This window comes from Pleurodeles waltl, chromosome 4_2, assembly GCF_031143425.1.
Source record: "Pleurodeles waltl isolate 20211129_DDA chromosome 4_2, aPleWal1.hap1.20221129, whole genome shotgun sequence".
Taxonomy (NCBI): Eukaryota; Metazoa; Chordata; class Amphibia; order Caudata; family Salamandridae; genus Pleurodeles; species Pleurodeles waltl.
Genome location: NC_090443.1, coordinates 943,602,626 through 943,622,041, shown reverse-complemented (window position 1 = coordinate 943,622,041; position 19,416 = coordinate 943,602,626). Strand labels below are relative to the sequence as shown.

Genomic DNA, 19,416 nt, shown 5'->3' with positions numbered 1-19,416 from the left:
TCACAGGGAATAGTTTGTTAACATTTGCGACCCTCTATAATATCCAAAAAACACATGTCCACACAACTATTATAACCGTGGCTGCTGCTGATTTCCACATTCCAACATCCACATAAATGCTTCAGGTGAGTAAAGATAGTGAACTAAGAACGCCTTTCTGATATGCAGGATTAAGACACATCAGCAAAGGGCTAGCACAGCCCTGACATTTACCAGGTGCAGTTCAATGCAACACATTAACAATAAATAGCTCATGGTGTCCAATGGGATTCGCAAAATGTCTATGCCGACGTTGAGTTACTACTAGATATGAGCTATGTAACTCTTCATGAGTTGATTCGTGGTTGCAATGAAACAAGTAAGTAGTTTTCATCTGCTTACCATCAGGTATGGAAGGACTCGGTTTAACAGCGGTTTTCATCTTACCATACCTCAGGGAATTTGAGTTTTGTAGGGAGGTAATTGGTCTAGGGTGGTAAAAACGTTGTTCCGTAGATTCACAAAAACATTATGTAGGAAAACAAGAGGTATGGAAATGTTTCAAGTTGGCATTGTGTGTCCTTGGAGCAATCAGTCTGCATATGATGAGTGATCAGGAAGAATCGGGAAATAACCCTGAAGTCATTCAAATGTTGGAAAGTTAGGCCATTTAAATATCCAGAACACACTGTGAGTAGGATCTCACCCCAATGAAAATTAGCTTTGTTTATCTTGCAAACCTCTAATTGGGGGAAGAAGAAATAACCGCTTCTTTTGCTTTTGTGTGTTGAAGGATTCAAAAATGATATAATCTATAAAAGGCAAGGGTAAGAAAGTGTATTACTCGTTGGGGTTGATGGTACTCTACAACAAGTAATAAAGGCACTATTCTTTTTAGGACCACTAAAGGTTTCAGCAATTTAAATCTACGCTCAACCCCTTGTAGTTATGGCACAGAGTAGACAGGCTTAACTAAACAAAACATGCAAAGCATTTAGAAGAACCAAACACAATAGAAATCTCAGTCCAATTTAGAAAAATAAAGAACTTTTTAATTAACAATACCATACCAAAACACTAAGGGGGTTATTCCAACTTTGGAGGAAGTGGTTATCTGTCCCAAAAGTGACGGTAAAGTGACGGATATACCACCAGCCGTATTACGAGTCCATTATATCCTATGGAACTCGTAATACGGCTGGTGGTAAATCCGTCACATTTGGGACGGATTACCACCTCCTCCAAAGTTGGAATAACCCCCTAAGGCCCTCATTACAACATTGGCGGTATTGACCGCCTACTGCCACAGCGACAGCCGCCAACATATTGCCACCGTGGCTACCAGCTGTCTACGCGTATCATGACCACAGACGGTATACCGCCAGAATTCTGGCGGAACACCGCCGACGGTCATGGCGGCGGACAGCGGTAAGGCGGCGTTGCTGTCAGCAGCACCACCACGCCAGCAAAACACCGCAGACCGTATCATGAGCAATAATACGGCCTGGCAGTGTTTTGCTGGTGGACGCTGCTGGTGGACGCTGCTGGTGAACGCTGCTGGTGGACGCTGCTGGTGGACCCTGCTGCTGCCAGCAGCGCCACAGACCGTCTCCAGCCAGAGGACCCCCTGCAAGCAGGTAAGTCGGGTTCTCCGACCGGAGAGGGGGGTGGGAGGTGTTGTGTGAATCTGGGGGGGGAGGGGTGTATGTTTTAGTATGCGTGCATGCGGGTGTGAGTCACATTGGATGCATGTGTGAATGAGTGATTGTGGGTGTTGTGTGTTGCTGTTGCTGTTACCACCCTGACGGTCAGTGTGTTAAAGTGGCGGTTTTGGATGGCGGTACCTGCCATGGTCCAAATCCCATTTTATTTACCGGCAGGCTGTTGGCGGTATTAGCGCCACTTTAACAGAGACCGCCAGGATTGTAATGAGGGCCTAAATATCCAATAAGATGAACAGACATGGATTTTTAAAGTTTTTAGTGAAAATAATGACAAAAGACCAAAACACAAACTGCAGGTACCTTGTTGTGCTAAACCGGGACAAGGGTAAAGCTTGAGTCTGACTGCAATGCCGTGTGGGTCGGATACAAGAACAAGGCTTGTCCCAGCTGGAATGTTACTGTCACAATTAAAAATGTTACAAGAAGGTAAAGTACTCAGTGGGGCAAGGCTTTAGGCTGGATCCAAAGATGGGCTTGTCGACGATGTGCTGACGAAGGATGAGGTCTTGGTGAAGGAGTTGATGAAGCTGTGAAAAGTTCAGAGCAGGCAAAGTATGAATTTCGTGCCCAGGAAGTCATCGACATTGACTGGATGCTGCTCTGCGTCCGGTTCAGTGAAGATTTTTACTTTAGGACTTAGACTCGTATTTGGAAGTCAGATTCCTCCTGGAGGGAAGGGCTGAAGGCTGTAGCCGAAAATGATTCAATATCGTCAGATGCCAGTCACCATTAAGCCTGCTGAGTTGGATTTGCTGCTGGGAAGAAGAACGTAGCAGAAACTATAGTTAGGTCTGCTCATTGGTAGATTGGTGTGTCAGGTTGGTCGTGGTCTTCTGTCGGTTCTCCAGACAAACAGTGTTTGAAATGTTTCCAGGTCACAGATTTTAGGGTTATTCAGAAGGAGTACACTCTGACACCTACCAAAGGTTCCAGGACCTCTGGAGCAGGACTTGAGGGTGAGGGCTCACTCAAACAGAAACCACCAGCAGAGTGCAGGGTAGGTCAGGTTGAAATTGGTAAGCTGGGCTTTTCCAGTAAGTGGGCTTCACGCAGTCTTTGTGACCATGTAGGTTAACAGGAGGTCAGGCAACTGAGACTTGAAGTCCACTTCTAAGTCCTGTATATGAGTGAGAGGAGATCTGGCCTTAGGGATCTTGTTGCAGCTCTCAGCAGCAGGGGTAGTCCTTCATCTGTCTTCCACAGGTCCAGTAGTGATCTGAAGTGGGTGCCCAGGGGTGTCACATTAATGCCAGGCACTAACCTGTGGGCGGGGATGACTCCAGGGCCCTCCCTAACCAATAGGGAAAAGGTTTCTAGGGGTAATGATAGCCAGTGTTTCAGCCCTGTGTGCAATCCTGAAAACAATTCCAAAGTACACCTCCCTACCTTAAATCAAAATGGCAAACCTTTCTTCGCTTGTGCAGAGCTCCTGTTGCACCATAGAGGCATGGCCGGGGACAGTAGTAATCACTCCTCTGTGGTCACTTAAAACAGGTTCTAGGTGCAGCTCCTCTCCCACTGAGATTGGTGCCCAGTTAGCAAAAAGGACAAAAGAGTGGGTGGTGCAGGTGGGGAAGCTACATCTGCCTGTGACAAGATAGGCCTGTTTTAAGATAATTGAGTTGCTGGCCATTTCCCAGGTGGTGATCCTGTCAGAGGCACAGAATACATCCTCACATCCAAGGCTTTTATCTCAGCTCTGGGAGCAAGTTTACATCTCATCAAGGATCCTCTCCCAGGTGACAGTTGGAAGTTCATGCAAATGACTTCTAGAGGCTTTAGGCAGGCAAAAGGTGACTTTTTAAAAGTACCTTTTGTAAAATATTTAATACAAAACCAACTTTACCAATTTAATAAATTTGTAATAAATATGTTTTTAAAGTCCAAGAATGAACTTTTTTATCTGGTTCCTAGGCAGAGATAATTTCTAATTTTAATAATAATTCCTGGGTACTTTCTTATGGAACAGCTAACCCTACTGCAGTGAACATAACTTTGAGCTTTTTTTGTGTAAAGATGTATAACATTAAACTTTTACATGCCCTACTTTTAAGTACCGTGAACCCTGCCTTATGGGCCACAAGGCCTAAGTACAGACAACTTAAAAATATTTAAAAGGAAGGTTTGACAGGTCAAAAGGGGATATTTTGACAGGCTGAAATTGCAGTTAGAAATTGCAACAGCCAGGCTGTAAATCACAGGCCTGTAGTCATGTATGCGCTGTAACTGTAGTAGATGGCCAATGGGTATTGCAGTCCACTGGTGACATTTAACATAGAAGCTCTGGATATACTTTATACCAAAATCCAGGGACTTATGGCAAAGTTAACTATGCCAGTTAGGGGTATGCCAATTTCAATGTCAATTTCACCATGTTAAAAGAGGGTGCTAAGCACTTTACCCCCTGATTAGCAGGGAGAAAGTGCCCAGAGTTTCACTGCAGCAAAAACAGTCAATATAAAAATATGCGGATACACCACACAAAAGATGGTATTTTCCTACAAGGATAATCCTGTAATATTTCAGTATTTGATATGTGTGGATTTTTTTCTTAGGGGCCTGAAGTGAAGGAGATGAGTGTTCTATTCACAGAGAAAATATTTAGTAGAGGAGAATCTCCCACAAGCATCTTTGCTCATAATGGTATCCAACATAACTCACCAGTGATAGAGATATGTTTGAAACTGAAAAGCATAATACAGAGAAACTCTTCTGTATGCAGTCGGTACCATTGGAGAATAATTAAGGAATTTGTAAAAAGCAGGATAACCCCATGGGATGACTGGCAGAAAGTGGTAGATAAAAGACTAGCATACAGGTTAACACCACATGCCACTACAGAGATAACCCTTTTGGTGCCTCTCAATATTGTGGTGTTTGGTAAAGTCAAGAAGGTGACGAACTGTGTGAAAGATATTATAAGAACAAATGATAAAAATGGCTATTAGAAAGTTTTATTTGAGAAAGGAATCAAAGAGAGGTGAGTCTGTGGGTGAATGGGTACATATCAAATTGACAAATGGTATTTGGAATGCTTGGTCTAGTTCTACAAAACCAGTGATTGGAAAAATGGAAATATTGTCACCGTTAATGGATGTCTGAAATCATAAACCAGTTGTCATCTAGACTAGGGTGATTTTGGGTACGGCTTTTCAGATGATCATAAAATGATGTGAGAAACAGCGCGGAAAGAGAATAAAGCATCATAAGAGAACTGGTACTCAAAAGAAGTGACAATAGAAGAAGATAATTAGCTATTCTATGCCTGTTTAGTTTTTCTCAAATGTTGTGAAAGAGCAGATGTGAGAAATAATAAGTTTACATTTGTACAATTAAAAGTGCCTACTATAGTATGTGGGGAATTTGCTATGTGAAGCAAATAATATCATCTGGGTAATGGAAAGAGAGGAATGGCATTGAGAGTGGTGCACTCTTGATTCTGAGTTGGATCATTATGGATTTTAGAATGGAGCTTGGGATTGAAGGAGGACATTGAGTGGAAGTTTTATTGAAATAAAGTTCTCAATGTCATTCTCTGGAATGGACCCCATTTTTTGTACTAAACCTAGTGCTAGTCACTAAATGCAGAAGAAATCAGATCAATTGATAGCTACCAATCATCTTTCCCAGGAAGCCAATGGTCACAGCAGGACCCATGGCAGGGCACAGTAGAACGTCCAACTTTAGGGATTTCCATTTATCTGCAAACTCTTCACGGTACATCTAGAAGGGGTGGATAAAACAAATACATTTTTGCAAAATCAAACAATGTGTTTGAGATTTTCACAGAACACATTTTCTTTGTAGAACATGCCAGCAGGAAAAATGTTCTGCTAAGATATAACAAGGACATTTGAGCATTGTTTAATGGCCACAAGGTGATTTGTGGATGCATTCACAGAAAAAGGAAGGAAGAAAGAAAAAGAAAGAAAGAAACAGAGAAAGGAATGAAGGAAGGAAGGAGGAGAAAAAAGAAAGTACATTGTTCACCACGTAATTCACCAACAAAAAGATAACAGTGTAACAAACTGTTATATTTTTGTTGATGGGTTATATGTTAAAGAATTTTAAAGAGAGAAAAAAACAGAAATTCTCCTTCACTACCAAAAAGTGTGGGTATGGAATTATACATTTGGATATATCAATGGTGAAAAAAACATTCAACTGTCCAGAAACTTAAAGCACCTAGGAGTAAAAATGTATTTGGTCCTTTTCAGTGAAGATTTGCCTTTTCAAGTAACGGTATTAAAAATGGATTAACTACATTTTAAATCTCCAGCAAATGAAATAGCATATGAATGCATTTGTTACCACAAGGAGGGTATTCTGCTTATTTGGGCGTGCCAACAAAATGACTGAAAAAATTGCACATAGTTCAAAATGCTGCAGTCAGAATTATCTTAAGCCCTACCTGGAGATTTTCCAATACTATGTTGGGGCTGTTATGTTGATGTTTGTATACACAAAACATGAAACAGGAAACTCTACTTCTGCGAAGACTAGCAAACACTCCCAAAATAGGTGGCAGGAGCTGAGATGACTCCTGGAACGCTGAATAGGGCAGGGGAACATGAGAATGCATTGTGTGACACTTAGAGGGTGTCAATCCACTGATCAGAATAGAATTAATCACAAACAGCAAATAGGCATACATTATCCAGTCTTGAGAAATCTAATGGAACAGACACCTCTTTTTTTACCATCATGAAAAGCAATCTGCATCATTTTGCACCTTTCAGCCCTTTCATTAATTTGTCTCACTTGTCTGTAGTTAAATTATGTGGTTAAGGCTTTTGTGACAGCAGCTCATTTTTGCCAAATTTTGCTTCCAAGATTTGTCCTATAAATATGTGAAGAAATGAGCCAACCCAAAAATGCCCCTTCAGCTCCACAACAGTGCCTCAGGTATGGAAACTGGGAAGAGACAATGAGAAGTGTGAGACCTAGAGGACGCCATTTGTAGGAGAGTTAATGATGGAGAGGGAAGACTGAGAGGAATCCCTCAAGCAGCTCAGCTAACCTATAATGCATGACAAAAAGGATAATAACCCAAACCTCCGCACAATGAATTCTACAACAACCATCTTCAATTACCTCGACCAAACAAAGTGGAGCAATGTATATAGGTAATCATGGGGCACAAGTACTCAAGGTGAACACATTTGCAATCCTAGATTGTAGCATAAAATATAAGAAGGTGAATGGTGCTGTGAAGTAGCAGGAGGCATATGTGGAGGATGAAAACCTCACCCATGTATCAGCATCTGTTTAAGATGCACATACCAATGGACATTATTTGAGCACTAAGAGTGGGCTTTTCTAGGCCATAGGGAGCCGTGGGCTGCTAGAGGGTGACTTCCCCTTGTTATGGGCAGAGGGAAAGCCTTATCATTGCTGCATTCTCATGGAGCCTCTTGCCTATCCTGCACTCACAGAAGCAGGCACATTGTTGTGTCCAACCAGCAATACATTAAATCATTTGATGAGCCTTCAATATTGCTGTGGCACCTTCACTTCCTACAGTTCCTGCAGAGCATTGCCTCTCTAACCATCCCCATTTTGGTTATCAATGACTGTCTTAACCTTCTGTTTCACAGTCATCTCGCTGGACCCTGTAAGAAATTGGGTTACTGGTGGGGGGGATGAAACCCTACACAAGCAGCAACCAAAATCCTTCTCAGAGCGAAGTCACAAGCAAAGCCCAAACTAACCTATGCTCAATCCTCTGCCAGCTTGGCACAGAGCAGTCAGGCTTAACTCAGAAGCAATGTGTATTTATACAACACTTCAAATAGTAATAAAGTGAAAACACAACTCAAGAAAAATCCACACCAACTTAGAAAACTATAGTAAAATGTAATAAATATTTTGACATAAAAATTCAAAAATCCAATTAGTAGACCCGACGATATGCAATTTTAAAGATTTAAGTCAAAATAGCACCAAAAACCACAGTTATCTGGTCGTGCAAGAGCCGGGAAAAATTCACAAGTTGAAGTCGACTGCAATGGAGTGCAGGTCAGATAGAGTGAACAGGTTAGCCCTGCTGAAAGATTTACCTTCACAATCCAGCACAAAGAGGTCAGTTCGCTGTGGAAGGGACTGCAAGGATCAGGTAGAGTATTACAGATGGCTGTCGAAATAACACAAAGTGCAGGCTGGGTGTCATTGAAGGCTACTACTGTAGGGCAATATTCATGTCAGAGTCGCGGACCGTCCTTGTTGGTGCTTCACATTCGCAGTCCCAGCGAGCATTCGATGCTGTAGTAAGAAGAGTTGGTTCACTGAGGCCTCACTTTGGTGGCGGATGCCAGCTGCAGGCTTTTGGAGCCAAAGGCCCATTTCAGAAGAGCCCAAAGACTTCAGGGGAGCTCCACTAATGCTACACCAAAGGTCTTGGACCTGATTGGCACCACTTGGTAGTCAGGAACTCTCTCCTGCAGAGGCAAGCAGAGGCCAGTAGGGCTCAGGCTGGTCCAGTTGCAGGTCCAGGGAGCAGGTCAGCTAGACAGTTGCAGGGAGCCATTAGAGATTGTTGTGTCCCTGTAGCTCAGAACGGGACATCAGCTGGTTGACCCTTGGAGTCACTTCAGCCTGGGATGATGGGTTCAGGTCCAATCTTCCTTCTCAGCAAGCAGGGCAGCAGAGCAGCATAGTGGCAGTCCTTCTGGCAGCAAAGCATACCTTCTTCTGTAGTATCCACAGGTCCAGGAGTGTACTGAAAATTTGGTGCCTGAAGTGTAATATTTATAACTGGTTCCTCCTTTGAGGGTCACAGGTTTCCTGCCTCCCCTGCCCTGGCTCCAGACTAACTACAGGGGGTATGCAGTCCTTTGTGTGCAGGCAGGACACAGCTGATTCAGGTGTGAGTCGGGCCATGCCTAACTCCGCCCTCCCATCTTGCCAGTGATGGCCCATCCAGGCACACCTAAGCTATCTTTTGTGTGTGTCTGTTTAGGAGGAATCCGCAAAGACCAACTGCCAACTACACCCAGTCATGGGACTCGGAGACTGGCTGTCGATGGTAAGTGGCTAAGGGAAGAAAATGCCAACCTTCTAAAAGTGGCATTTCAAAACTGTAACAAAAATCCGACTTTACCATAAAAGAGAATTTTTCCTTACAACCTCTGGGCTTTTTAGTGCCTTTTTCTTAGGCGTGACCTATATGTATTAAAGCCTGGTAAAAGGTTTATTTTGCCAGGTCGAAATGGCAGTTTAAAACTGCACACACAAAGATGCAATGGCAGGCCAGAGAGAGAGTTGCAAGGGTAGTTAAATGGGTGGCACAAGTGATGCAGGCCCACTAGTAGCATTTAATTTACAGGCCCTGGGTACATGTAGTACCGCATTACTAGGGACTTATAAGTAAATCAAAAATGCCAATTAGGGATAAGCCAATGTTACCATGTTTTAAGGAGTGAGCCACACAATTTAACACTGGTTAGCAGTGGTACACAGATAACAAAAATGAGATCAGAAAAATTTGGAGGAGTAAGGCAATCAAATTAAGGGAAGGCTGCCCTAAGGTTGACAGGTCTAGCAGTCTCCCATGAGTTGCCCTATCTCTCAGCAGTGAGGGTCCTGAGCATGACATGCTGCAAACAAAAAGCAGAAACTGAGCATCCTGGCTCAACTCCTAATCTCTGCAATTACCTACTTTGCACCATTCTGTTAAAGTATTAAAACATATACAGATTATTTCTGTGCATGAAAGAACAAGAATGATCATGAAATATTAAACATTTAATTGAAATCTTGCTTGCCTAATATACAATACTGTTGAACTACAGATTGAAAAAATGGTAGCTACAGACACTCACTTGACACACGAATATAGAAATTTCAAAAACAATAGTGAGAGTTCCATCTAGGCCAAAAATAACCTTGTATTATTGTCAGCATGGGCCGTGACCATTTTCCTAACCGACTTTAAATCTTGAAGGATTTCCATAACTTAGTCCTACTGACTGCATCAAAGCGATATGGAAGGCTATGAAGGAGGTGAATAGCATACATCTACCCAAAAAACAGCCAGGATTACAGTGGAAGGGATGGCATGTTGTTTCCATGTTGGCATCATACAATAGAATGGGTGACCTCGACAATCAAGTGGTGAAATTCAACAATGATTAGATTGACGTTCATGCAGGTATATAGGACAAGGGAAACCCAAGCTTAGCAGCACAAAAATTCAAATTTGTCAACATTACTTTCAACCTCAGAACTTTAACCTCTGTATGTTGGTTGATTGTGTGGGTATTTGTTCATTCTCTTTAAAGAATGTATACTTGGATCAAGGAGTTCGAAGTGTCATCAGAGATGTATAAATGTAAAGTTCCTGCAGTCATTTCCCCTATGTTTAGTTCGAAGTAAAAGTACCCAAGTGGGTGTTGTAGATATGATGAGACAATATGATCACCTCTACCAGGGCATAGCTCATGGTAATAGAAGGGAGTTTTGTTGGTCTGACTAAATGGTAAATCAAGTAAACAGCATCTTTGCAATAAAACACTGTCAAGAATAGAAGTCAGACTTGAAAGGGAATCCAGGCGTGAAAATCATGTAATTTTCTGGCGTGGACAATCAACCCAAGTAGAGGACAACTAATTGGATAGGGGATGTTCTACTATATTATAATATAGTGACATATTAAGTTTAGAAACTAAGGGCTACTCTATATTTCCTTGGAAACTTAGTAATGTGTCTACTAAATACATAATGAGATTTCACCAGAGATCAGTTGGTTACTTATTATTACAATTACATTTTAGTTTTACAAATCTACTTTAGATTTTGAGATCAGAAGAACTACTCCATGTAATATGAAGAGTACATTCTTGTATATAAAGAGAGCATTTCTATCAACTTTACTAATTCCTTTGGGAGTCCCCTTTGCACATTATGTAGGCGTCATAAGAACAACCACTGTTACATAGAATAAGCAGGAAACTATAGGGGAATCTAAAAATAAGTTTGTTCCTTCAAAATAAGGGGAAAGTCTGAATGGCTGGCGAATTAATAGTTAGTTTAAACTTCTCAATATGATGATTAGAGGAACATGTCATAAATGTTTGGAAGGAACTTTGATGTCTACAGCAGAAAAGTCATAGCAGAACTAGCAGAACTAATGTATGGGTTTATCTCAGCATTTTGTTCCATAAATATTAAACCCTTTGTAATGGGCTGATATAGAGACACCCTATCAATTGTAGCATGATAAACCATATAAGTGAGTTCATTCACAACAGAAATTATAACACACTTTGATCACCTCTCCGAGGTTCAGGTCAACCTGATGTTAGTCATTCAGTTCAGTTTGTTCTCTGACCAGAATTAGAGATGCTGCTAAAAGTTTGTTTTCCTGGCTCCCAGCAGACCTGGGCTGGGTAGTCTCTCTTTCACCTCATATGTAAAACTATTCAAGGGCTGCAACACCTGCTTTGAATGCTGGCACACACTGAGTGCCATCTGATATGGAAGGATGATTCAGGTGAACATGTTATGTTGCATAGGAGAGGAAAAGCCACTTAACATTTGTGACCTGAAATCTACTGCTATTGTGCTGCAAAGGCACAATATCGCTTACTATCTAATTCATGATGGGGCACAAAGATGTCACAGTGAACAGATTCGCCTCTCAATCATAGTTAAAGGAGGAAACTGACTCCAGTGATACCACAAGTGTTATGGAGATGCCCAGTGTACACCCACGCTCTGGAAGGTGTAGGCCGCATGATGTACCTTAACTTATCTGCACAAATATCACTAACATCAATCAGAATCTTAATTACTGTAAGATGTACTCTAAAATTTGCATTGTTGTATTCTTTTACAATTCTAATGCATTCTTTTTAGTGAAATCCGTATTTCTACTCTCTGCTTCAATATAGCTCAAACCCATTTATGGTGGCATTAAATTACCTTTATTTGGAACCATGAAAAGAGTAGTCAATCTCACAGTTTGCAAAGCATGTGAATCCTACCATTCAGAGACAAGTGATGAGACAATGTGCAACCTGAACACAATGTTGTGGAAAAGGGTGACTAATTGTTGCTGCCAGGCATGATCTTTTGAGTTAACTAGGGACAATACACAGCCTTTGTAATGTCAAAGTCAATGAGCTGGATATTCGGGGCTGCAAAACGGTGGTTTCGCACACAGATCATCTAAACAATTTTCAAACAAACATCAACAAACCCAATGAGAATCATTTCGAAACAAGTACTGCTGAAAAAGGTCTTGCTTGTCACTGAAAATTCAAGACAATTCTAGTGGCCTTTGCAACACTTGTTCATATTGCACACTCAGTCCCACTAATTATTGTTGTAATACCTTGCACCTGCCTGCCAAAAACACAGGGTCTGATCCACAAAGATCCTCCATACTTGTGGCAGAAGCCCTGCACTCGTGGTGGGATCTCCGCAATGAAAAACTGCAATGCAAAGATCCCGCCACAACTGTAGACCCTCTGCCATGAGTGTGGGGGCTCTTTGTGAATTATGCCCACAATATTTAAATAAATAGAAAGCACACAAAACCCATATTCAAAATGTGCATGTTTTGTGAAGCTGCAATCAATACATTCCTGATGAAAGCTGCAATACCGTAAACCGTTACTAGGGTGTCTTAAGTTAGATATAGGTCTTCACTGTAGTATAGTGCAGTGCCTTAGGTTGCGACTACAGGCTGTGTCTGTTGTGTGAGTGTTTTTTGTGGCAGGCTCCTGTACCTTATGCTGTTCCGAGAGGGACCTGCAGTCAAACAGAAGTGCTTTCTGTATGTAGCAGGCTCCAGTTACATGGGCTGCTACTAGAGTTCCGTAGAGTATTTGCTGTTAGCAAGCTTCACTGTCTGAGTCACTTACTAGATGTCTCATAGTTATCCACCACTTTCCCCTCAGTCTCTGGATACCAGAGAATTATGAAACTTGAATGCCTCACTTTCTTAAAAGTTAAGAGAACCACTGACAAAAACTTGACTGTGCTTCCGTTTTAGTAGGTCGATTGACTTTCCCTAGTAAGTGACAGTGACTCTAATTCTCTCAGTCATTTATCATCAGTATCCACTGAAATTATTGAAAGCTCCTGCCTAAAACTACTTCAGGGTCGCTATTAGATCCCTGACCATCTCATATAACTCATGTGACATCTAAAGAGCCTTTATCTGCAGCAATGTACTAGCAAGTTAGAACCTTCTTCTAATAATGTCTCTTTTAAAAAAGCCAACAGCTGATCTGCGATTTTTAAGCAATTTCTGTCACATTTATTATGACTGCCCCTTCTGCAAAAAAGCCCTATAAAAGCAGATTAATAGGCAATTTTATCCATACGTCGACCCACATTGATACTTGATCCATCTCAGTTGGGCTTCAGACCTTTATGTGAGACTGAGTCTGCTCTAATATTAGTCTTTGAAATGTTATGGGCAAATCTAGGCAAGAGAGGTAGTGTCACCTTCATTTTGTTAGACCTCAGTGCAGCCTCTGACACAGTGTAAGATCAAATTATTTTATCTCAGTTACATGCTGTTGGTAAACAAGGCAGAGCACTTGATGAGCTTCCATCTTTCATCATGTCAAGAATGTAGGCTGTTCAACCCATTACTTTTTGCTCATCCTCTCACCCTTCTCTGTGTAGTGTTCCTCAGGGCTTGTATCGAAACCCAGTGCTATGCAATTTATATGTACTTCCTTTGGCCAAGCTGATTCATTCCTGTGGCTTCCAATTGCTTTCTTATGCTGAAGGTACATAGGTTGTCAGATCAATCCATGACTGAGAACTTCACACATTGTATGTTGTGGTAGTCTCCTGCATGTCTGCCAACTCCCTAAAGTTGAATGGAGGAAATATTGAGGTTCTTACCTTGAGAGACTCCTCTTCTATCTGGTCCCCAGCAGAGAACTGAGGCACAGTAATCAAATGAAAACTAACATTTTCAAAACAAATTGATAAAGTTGTTTCTAGTTGTTTGCATTGTTTAAGATTATTATGTAAAATCTCGCCACTTCTTCTGTTATATCTCACCTGAACTACTGTATTTTTATGTATAGTCAGAACACAGCGTCTCAATTTTTGTTAGACATCTTTTGGATTCAACTTGCATCCAAGCATCTATAGGCCCTTCACCATATTCCAGGGAAAAAGAGAACCATACTTAAGGTCCGCTACATCTTTCACAAGTCTTTTTCAGGCAAAGCTCCATTGGACGTTAGGATTCATATAATTTTTTATTCACCTTGACACAATCCTTGCTCTTCATTGGCCTGCTTGTTGTCCATCCGCTGGAGGAGAATACTTCTGCTAGAACTTCTGAACATTACAGATTTGGGCATTCGCTGCACTTTAAAAATAAGTAGTTCAATTCAGTTCAATTCAACAAATAAAGAGTGCTAGAAACTGGGTTGTTGGTTGACTGGGGTGTGAGCCCTGGTAAGGCAGCAACCCCAGCCTATGTCAGCTTTGCACTAAATTGCACTGTGAGCGGCAGAGTCTCAGTGCAAGCAGACTTGAGGAGCCCAAGAGCTTGATTTCAGCGTACAGAGCCACACCAGGGGTCCAGGACCTGAGGGGCACTACTTGAGGGTCAGGAACGTATTTCATCTGGGTACAGGGACAGGATGTTGGGAGCTTTTCACATCCCTGAGGCTCAGATCAGGAGTCTAGCAGACTTGGAGCCACTCTGGTGCCCTGAGCTCAATATTAGGTTGAAGGTTCAGTTCTTCTTTTACAGGGAAGAAGGCAGTAGGTCAGCACAGTATGACAGGAGTACCTTCAGAGTAGCAGGCAGCACAGTGGCAGTCCTTTCAGCAGCACAGCAGTCCTTTTTCCTGGAAGTGTATCCACAGGTCCAGAAGTGTACTGAAGAGTTGGTGTTTCAGGTCCTGTTTTTATAGCTTCTAGACAGTGTCTTTGAAGTGTCTGGAACTCCCTGCCTCCCCTGCTCTCGCTCCAAGCTGGATGCAGTGACAATGTGGGGTTGTTAGGCACTTGTGTGAAGGCAGAGTACAGGCTATTCAGTTGCAAGTGAGGCTGTGCTCAGTTCTGCTCACCACCATCCTGCCAGCAGATGGCCCATTCAGGCACAAGTAATCCCTCTATTGTGCGACTGTCCTGGAGGAATTCCCAAAGTCTGTCAGTTATACCCAGTCATGTGACCTAAGACAGGCTACAGACACAAAAGGGCTAAGGACAGGAAAATACCAACTTTCTAAAAGTGGAACTTTCAAAATTGTAATTGAAAATCCGGCTTTTCTATTAAAGAGGGTTTATCATTCCAATTTCACCGACTTCATACATTACATATTCACCAGCTCCCAATTGGAAATTAGAACATATTAAATGTAATAAGGAATTCTCAATGCTATCCTATGGGATGGATAGGCCTCACAATAGTGAAAAACAAATGTAGGAGTTTTTCAGTACCAGGACACGTACAATTTAAAAGCACATGCCCAATGTCTTGAAAGCACACCACTCTGCCTTATAAGCTACCTTGGGCCTACCTTAGGGGTGACTTACATATAATAATAATTTAAACAGGGCCTGCTTTTGGGCAGTGCGACCAGTGCAGCAACTCCTGGCACTGACTATGGTAGGGGCGCTGTGTTTAAAAATAACTTGTGGGTTAAAAGCATGTGAACTTCCTTGTGGGTACAGCAGTTTCAGACAGCAATACAAATGTCAAAATAACTCTGATGATTAATGTCACTGCTGGTGAGAGATTGGTATTTTGTATACTGGCAGTTTTGACTCACCATAAAGTAGCATAGTGGGATAATGTGCCTGCTGTAAAGAGTGTGTACCAGGCAGATCACAAAACAGAGTGTGAGTGAACTGTGAGTAGCACTTTAATTTGTTTTAATGTATTTCAGGGAGGTGCTATGGAGAGATGAGGGAGTGAGGGAACATATGGAGAGTGGTAGTGAGGAAATTCATGGAGAAGGATGTCATGGGGGTGCTAAAAAAGACTGTCACATGTGGTGCCACCATGGTAAAGTCGGCCCTGGGCTTAAATGGTAAGTAGACATGGCAGTTTAACACTACATTTAGGGTGCAATGGCAGGCCTGGGTCATGTTTTAAAGTACTACTTAAAGGGGTGGCATAATAAGTGCTGGAGGCCCACTGGCAGTATTTAATTGATTGAATGTGCCAATTGGGTATAATTCAATTTAGCCATGTTTGAAAGGGGAGAGCATATTCAGCACAAAGTGGAAGGAAAATATCAAAAGGTTTGGGTGTAATCCTGCAGAGAGGGACAGATCCAACAAGGAGACAGTGGCTTCATCATACATTTGGATATAACCATTGATAGTCTAAGGGTTTATTCTCGTTTTCTATGTCCTAAATAAATATGCCATTGCTAGTTTATGATGATAATAGTTGTTAGCCAGACTTTGATTGCAACTCCTATGTTAGGGAAGAAGTCACCCTAATATTGATAGGTATTACCACTCACTTGTATATAGTAAAACCTAAACTATTTAGGCCCATATTTATACTTTTTGACGCTAAACTGCGCTAACGCAGTTTAGCGTCAAAAAATTTAGCGCCGTCTAACGCCATTCTGAAGCGCCATGCGGGCGCCGTATTTATGGAATGGCGTTAGCCGGCGCTAGCAGACCGGCGCTGCCTGGTGTGCGTGGAAAAAAACCACGTAGACCAGGCAGCGCCGGCGTAGGGGGAAAATGGCGTTAGGGCGTCTTAAAATGGGGCAAGTCAGGTTGAGGCAAAAAAATCGCCTCAACCCGATTTGCGCCATTATTTTCGACGCCCAGACGCCATTTAAATGACTCCTGTCTTAGTAAAGACAGGAGTCATGCCCCCTTGCCCAATGGCCATGCCCAGGGGACTTCTGTCCCCTGGGCATGGTCATTGGGCATTGTGGCATGTAGGGGGGCACAAATAAGGCCCCCCTATGCCACAAAAAAAATTTAAAAATATAAAAAATTATACTTACCTGAACTTACCTGAATGTCCCTGGGGTGGGTCCCTCCATCCTTGGGTATCCTCCTGGGGTGGGCAGGGGTGGCAGGGGAGGTCCCTGGGGGCAGGGGAGGGCACCTGTGGGCTCATTTTGAGCCCACAGGCCCCTTAACGCCTACCCTGACCCAGGCGTTAAATAGTGGCGCAAATGCGGGGTTTTTTGACCCGCCAACTCCCGGGCGTGATTTTTGCCCGGGAGTATAAATACGACGCATTTGCGTCGCCGTCATTTTTTTAGACGGGAACGCCTTCCTTGCATCTCATTAACGCAAGGAAGGCGTTCACGCCAAAAAATGACGCTATTTGCCCATACTTTGGCGCTAGACGCGTCTAACGCCAAAGTATAAATATGGCGTTAGTTTTGCGCCGAATTTGCGTCGAAAAAAACGACGCTAATTCGGCGCAAACGGAGTATAAATACGGGCCTTAATATCTACAGTAGAATACCTTTCTAAATAATGTTAGACGATTTTGTGCAAGGCGTGCAGCAGAACAGCCACCAGTGTGTGTACAGTAAGGACATTCTCGGGATTTGGTGAAGCAGATTAAGGAGAAGTTTGGGGAGTGATTTGAAGTGAGACTGGGGAGCAATGGAGGTGGGGATGATGAGGACAATGAGAAACTAAGCAAGTGGGAAAATAATTGCCCATCTAAGTATAGGAGTAATTCTTGAATACGATCACCAAAAACATGTAAACATTAAGGGGAAAAGATAATCTTCCAGGAAATGCGACTTGCTGGACAGCTTATTTAAACAAATCCTAACCCAGAGGAGAACCTAGTGGTGGCTTTAGCTGAGACATTGGAACAGCACGATGGAGGAAGTACAGCCAATTTATGTTTCTCTAGATTTAGCATTTCCTCGAGGGGGTTCCAATATCACCCAACTCCAAACCAGGCCCTTAATGGTGTTATTTGTTACAATTGCAAATGCACACAAAGGAGTACTACTTATGCTGTGGAATCGTGTAACAAATATACAATCAAATACCTGATGTTAAATAAGAATGTAAATAAAATGTGTGTACCTCAACAGCAGCATGCTGTGTCCAGACCTCTTTTGCAGCCCTTTAGGAATCAAGCACAAGGAAACATAGGTTAAAACAAAAGCCAATTACAGCATTACCCTCTCAATCAATATTGCTATACCATGATTGGTGTTTTGTGAATCAGACGGTCTGGGTATTTTGTTAACATGTCTCCCTGAGTTTAAGCTCGCCAGACATTCATGCATCCAATATCAACACCTCATAGAAGTGAGTTTAAAGTTCACAAAACAGTATTAGTTTACCTCAAGATGATACATTAGAAAATGAATTAACTTTGTTGTGAAGCTTCAGAGTTGCTAAATTTAGCAATTAAACTGATGTCTAATGTTTCTCTCACTTGCAGCGAGCGCGACATGACAGGGAAGAATTATGGTAGGTCACCTAAGGCAAATCACATGTACGAGAGGGTATGACCTTTAAAGCTACTCTGTTGAGCATCAATAGGGTTTGGAAGAAAGCCACACCTGTCCCTTCACCCTTCTTTTCTGCCTTTTGAAACTAGGACTGTGATATCAACGGCTGATACCTGGAAGGACTGCCTATAACATATCAGGAAGTGCAAATGGGAGGAAACTGATATTGGATGGTGCTACTTTGGACAGAGCAATCACTCATTACTAACTTGTATGCAGACGCTAATAAATACTGTGGGTCTCTGGTCAATTTACATTAGAGAATATTGGGCTTTCTGGTGATTGGAGGTTCGCAAAGCAGCACTTTCAGTTTTAAAGCCTATGCATAAAAAGGACAGGTGCAATGTAAATTGCAGTAGAAAACAAGGTTTTCAAGAGACAAAATTTCCCTCCACACTTTTGCGACAGTATCTATCCCAGAGTGAAGACATGTCTTCATTGAATGAGTAGGAAGATATGAAATGAGGAGCATCAGAAATGTGTTAAACTTTCACCTTTCAAAGTTTATTTTCAACTCATTTTGTTGGCCCTGGGTGCCTCACCTAAGGTGGAAAATCTCTAGGATGACTAGCTGATGATGCACCTAAGAGTTCCTTACACTCCAGCTCTTCAGAAACCATCTCAATCTTGTCCCTTCTATGATTCCTCTCTTCGAAACAAGCAACATCCTTTTCATTCTACAAACAATAAATACAATACACAGCTACCTGTACAAAGTTTGTGCTTGTTATGTACCTTTAAAAATGTGTGCAACTTTAAGATATAGACAGAAACATGGCTGTTTAGAAATGGTGATGTTTACTGCAGGGGCTGTTCATAAAAGAGCCAATCCTTCTTCATACCAGTGTAAGTTTTACTTTTGCTACCCCCCTAGATTGCGAAATGAATCCTGGAGCTCTGCGTTTTCATGATTGAGGATAAAAATCAGTGCTCTTTATGTGTTTTGGGGAAATATTTCTCCATTTCCCAATCTTTGGGGACCTGTCCGTATATAAACGAATTCCTGATCTAATATCCACTTGGTTTCCAAGTTTGCCAAGCCAGGAAGGTGTTCACAGTCTGGCATACGTGCACCATCACATGGCACTAAGCACAACGCACCCTTTCAAGGCTATTTGCCTACTCTCCACTGATGAGCAAATAATGTGGCCTGCCCATGGAGTTCTATACATGTTATTCAGCTACTGGCTCCTTGACCTCTTGGGTATACAGCACACACTTATCACATGCCCGAATCCACTCAGTGGGTAAAAGCCATACTAGAATTA

The 19,416-nt window shown here is 42.2% G+C and overlaps 1 protein-coding gene across 1 annotated transcript in view; it reads right to left on the bottom strand.

Annotated features, from left to right (window-relative positions):
• The window catches only part of LOC138293503 (vitamin D3 hydroxylase-associated protein-like), a 290,584-nt gene that overhangs the window by 11,543 nt on the left and 259,625 nt on the right, over positions 1-19,416 (bottom strand). Inside the window, exons 11-12 of the mRNA XM_069232742.1 lie at positions 17,715-17,754; positions 5,318-5,426 (exon numbers count right to left, since the gene is read on the bottom strand). Of these exons, the coding sequence (XP_069088843.1) occupies positions 5,318-5,426; positions 17,715-17,754 (149 nt within the window). The remainder of the gene's footprint in view (positions 1-5,317; positions 5,427-17,714; positions 17,755-19,416) is intronic.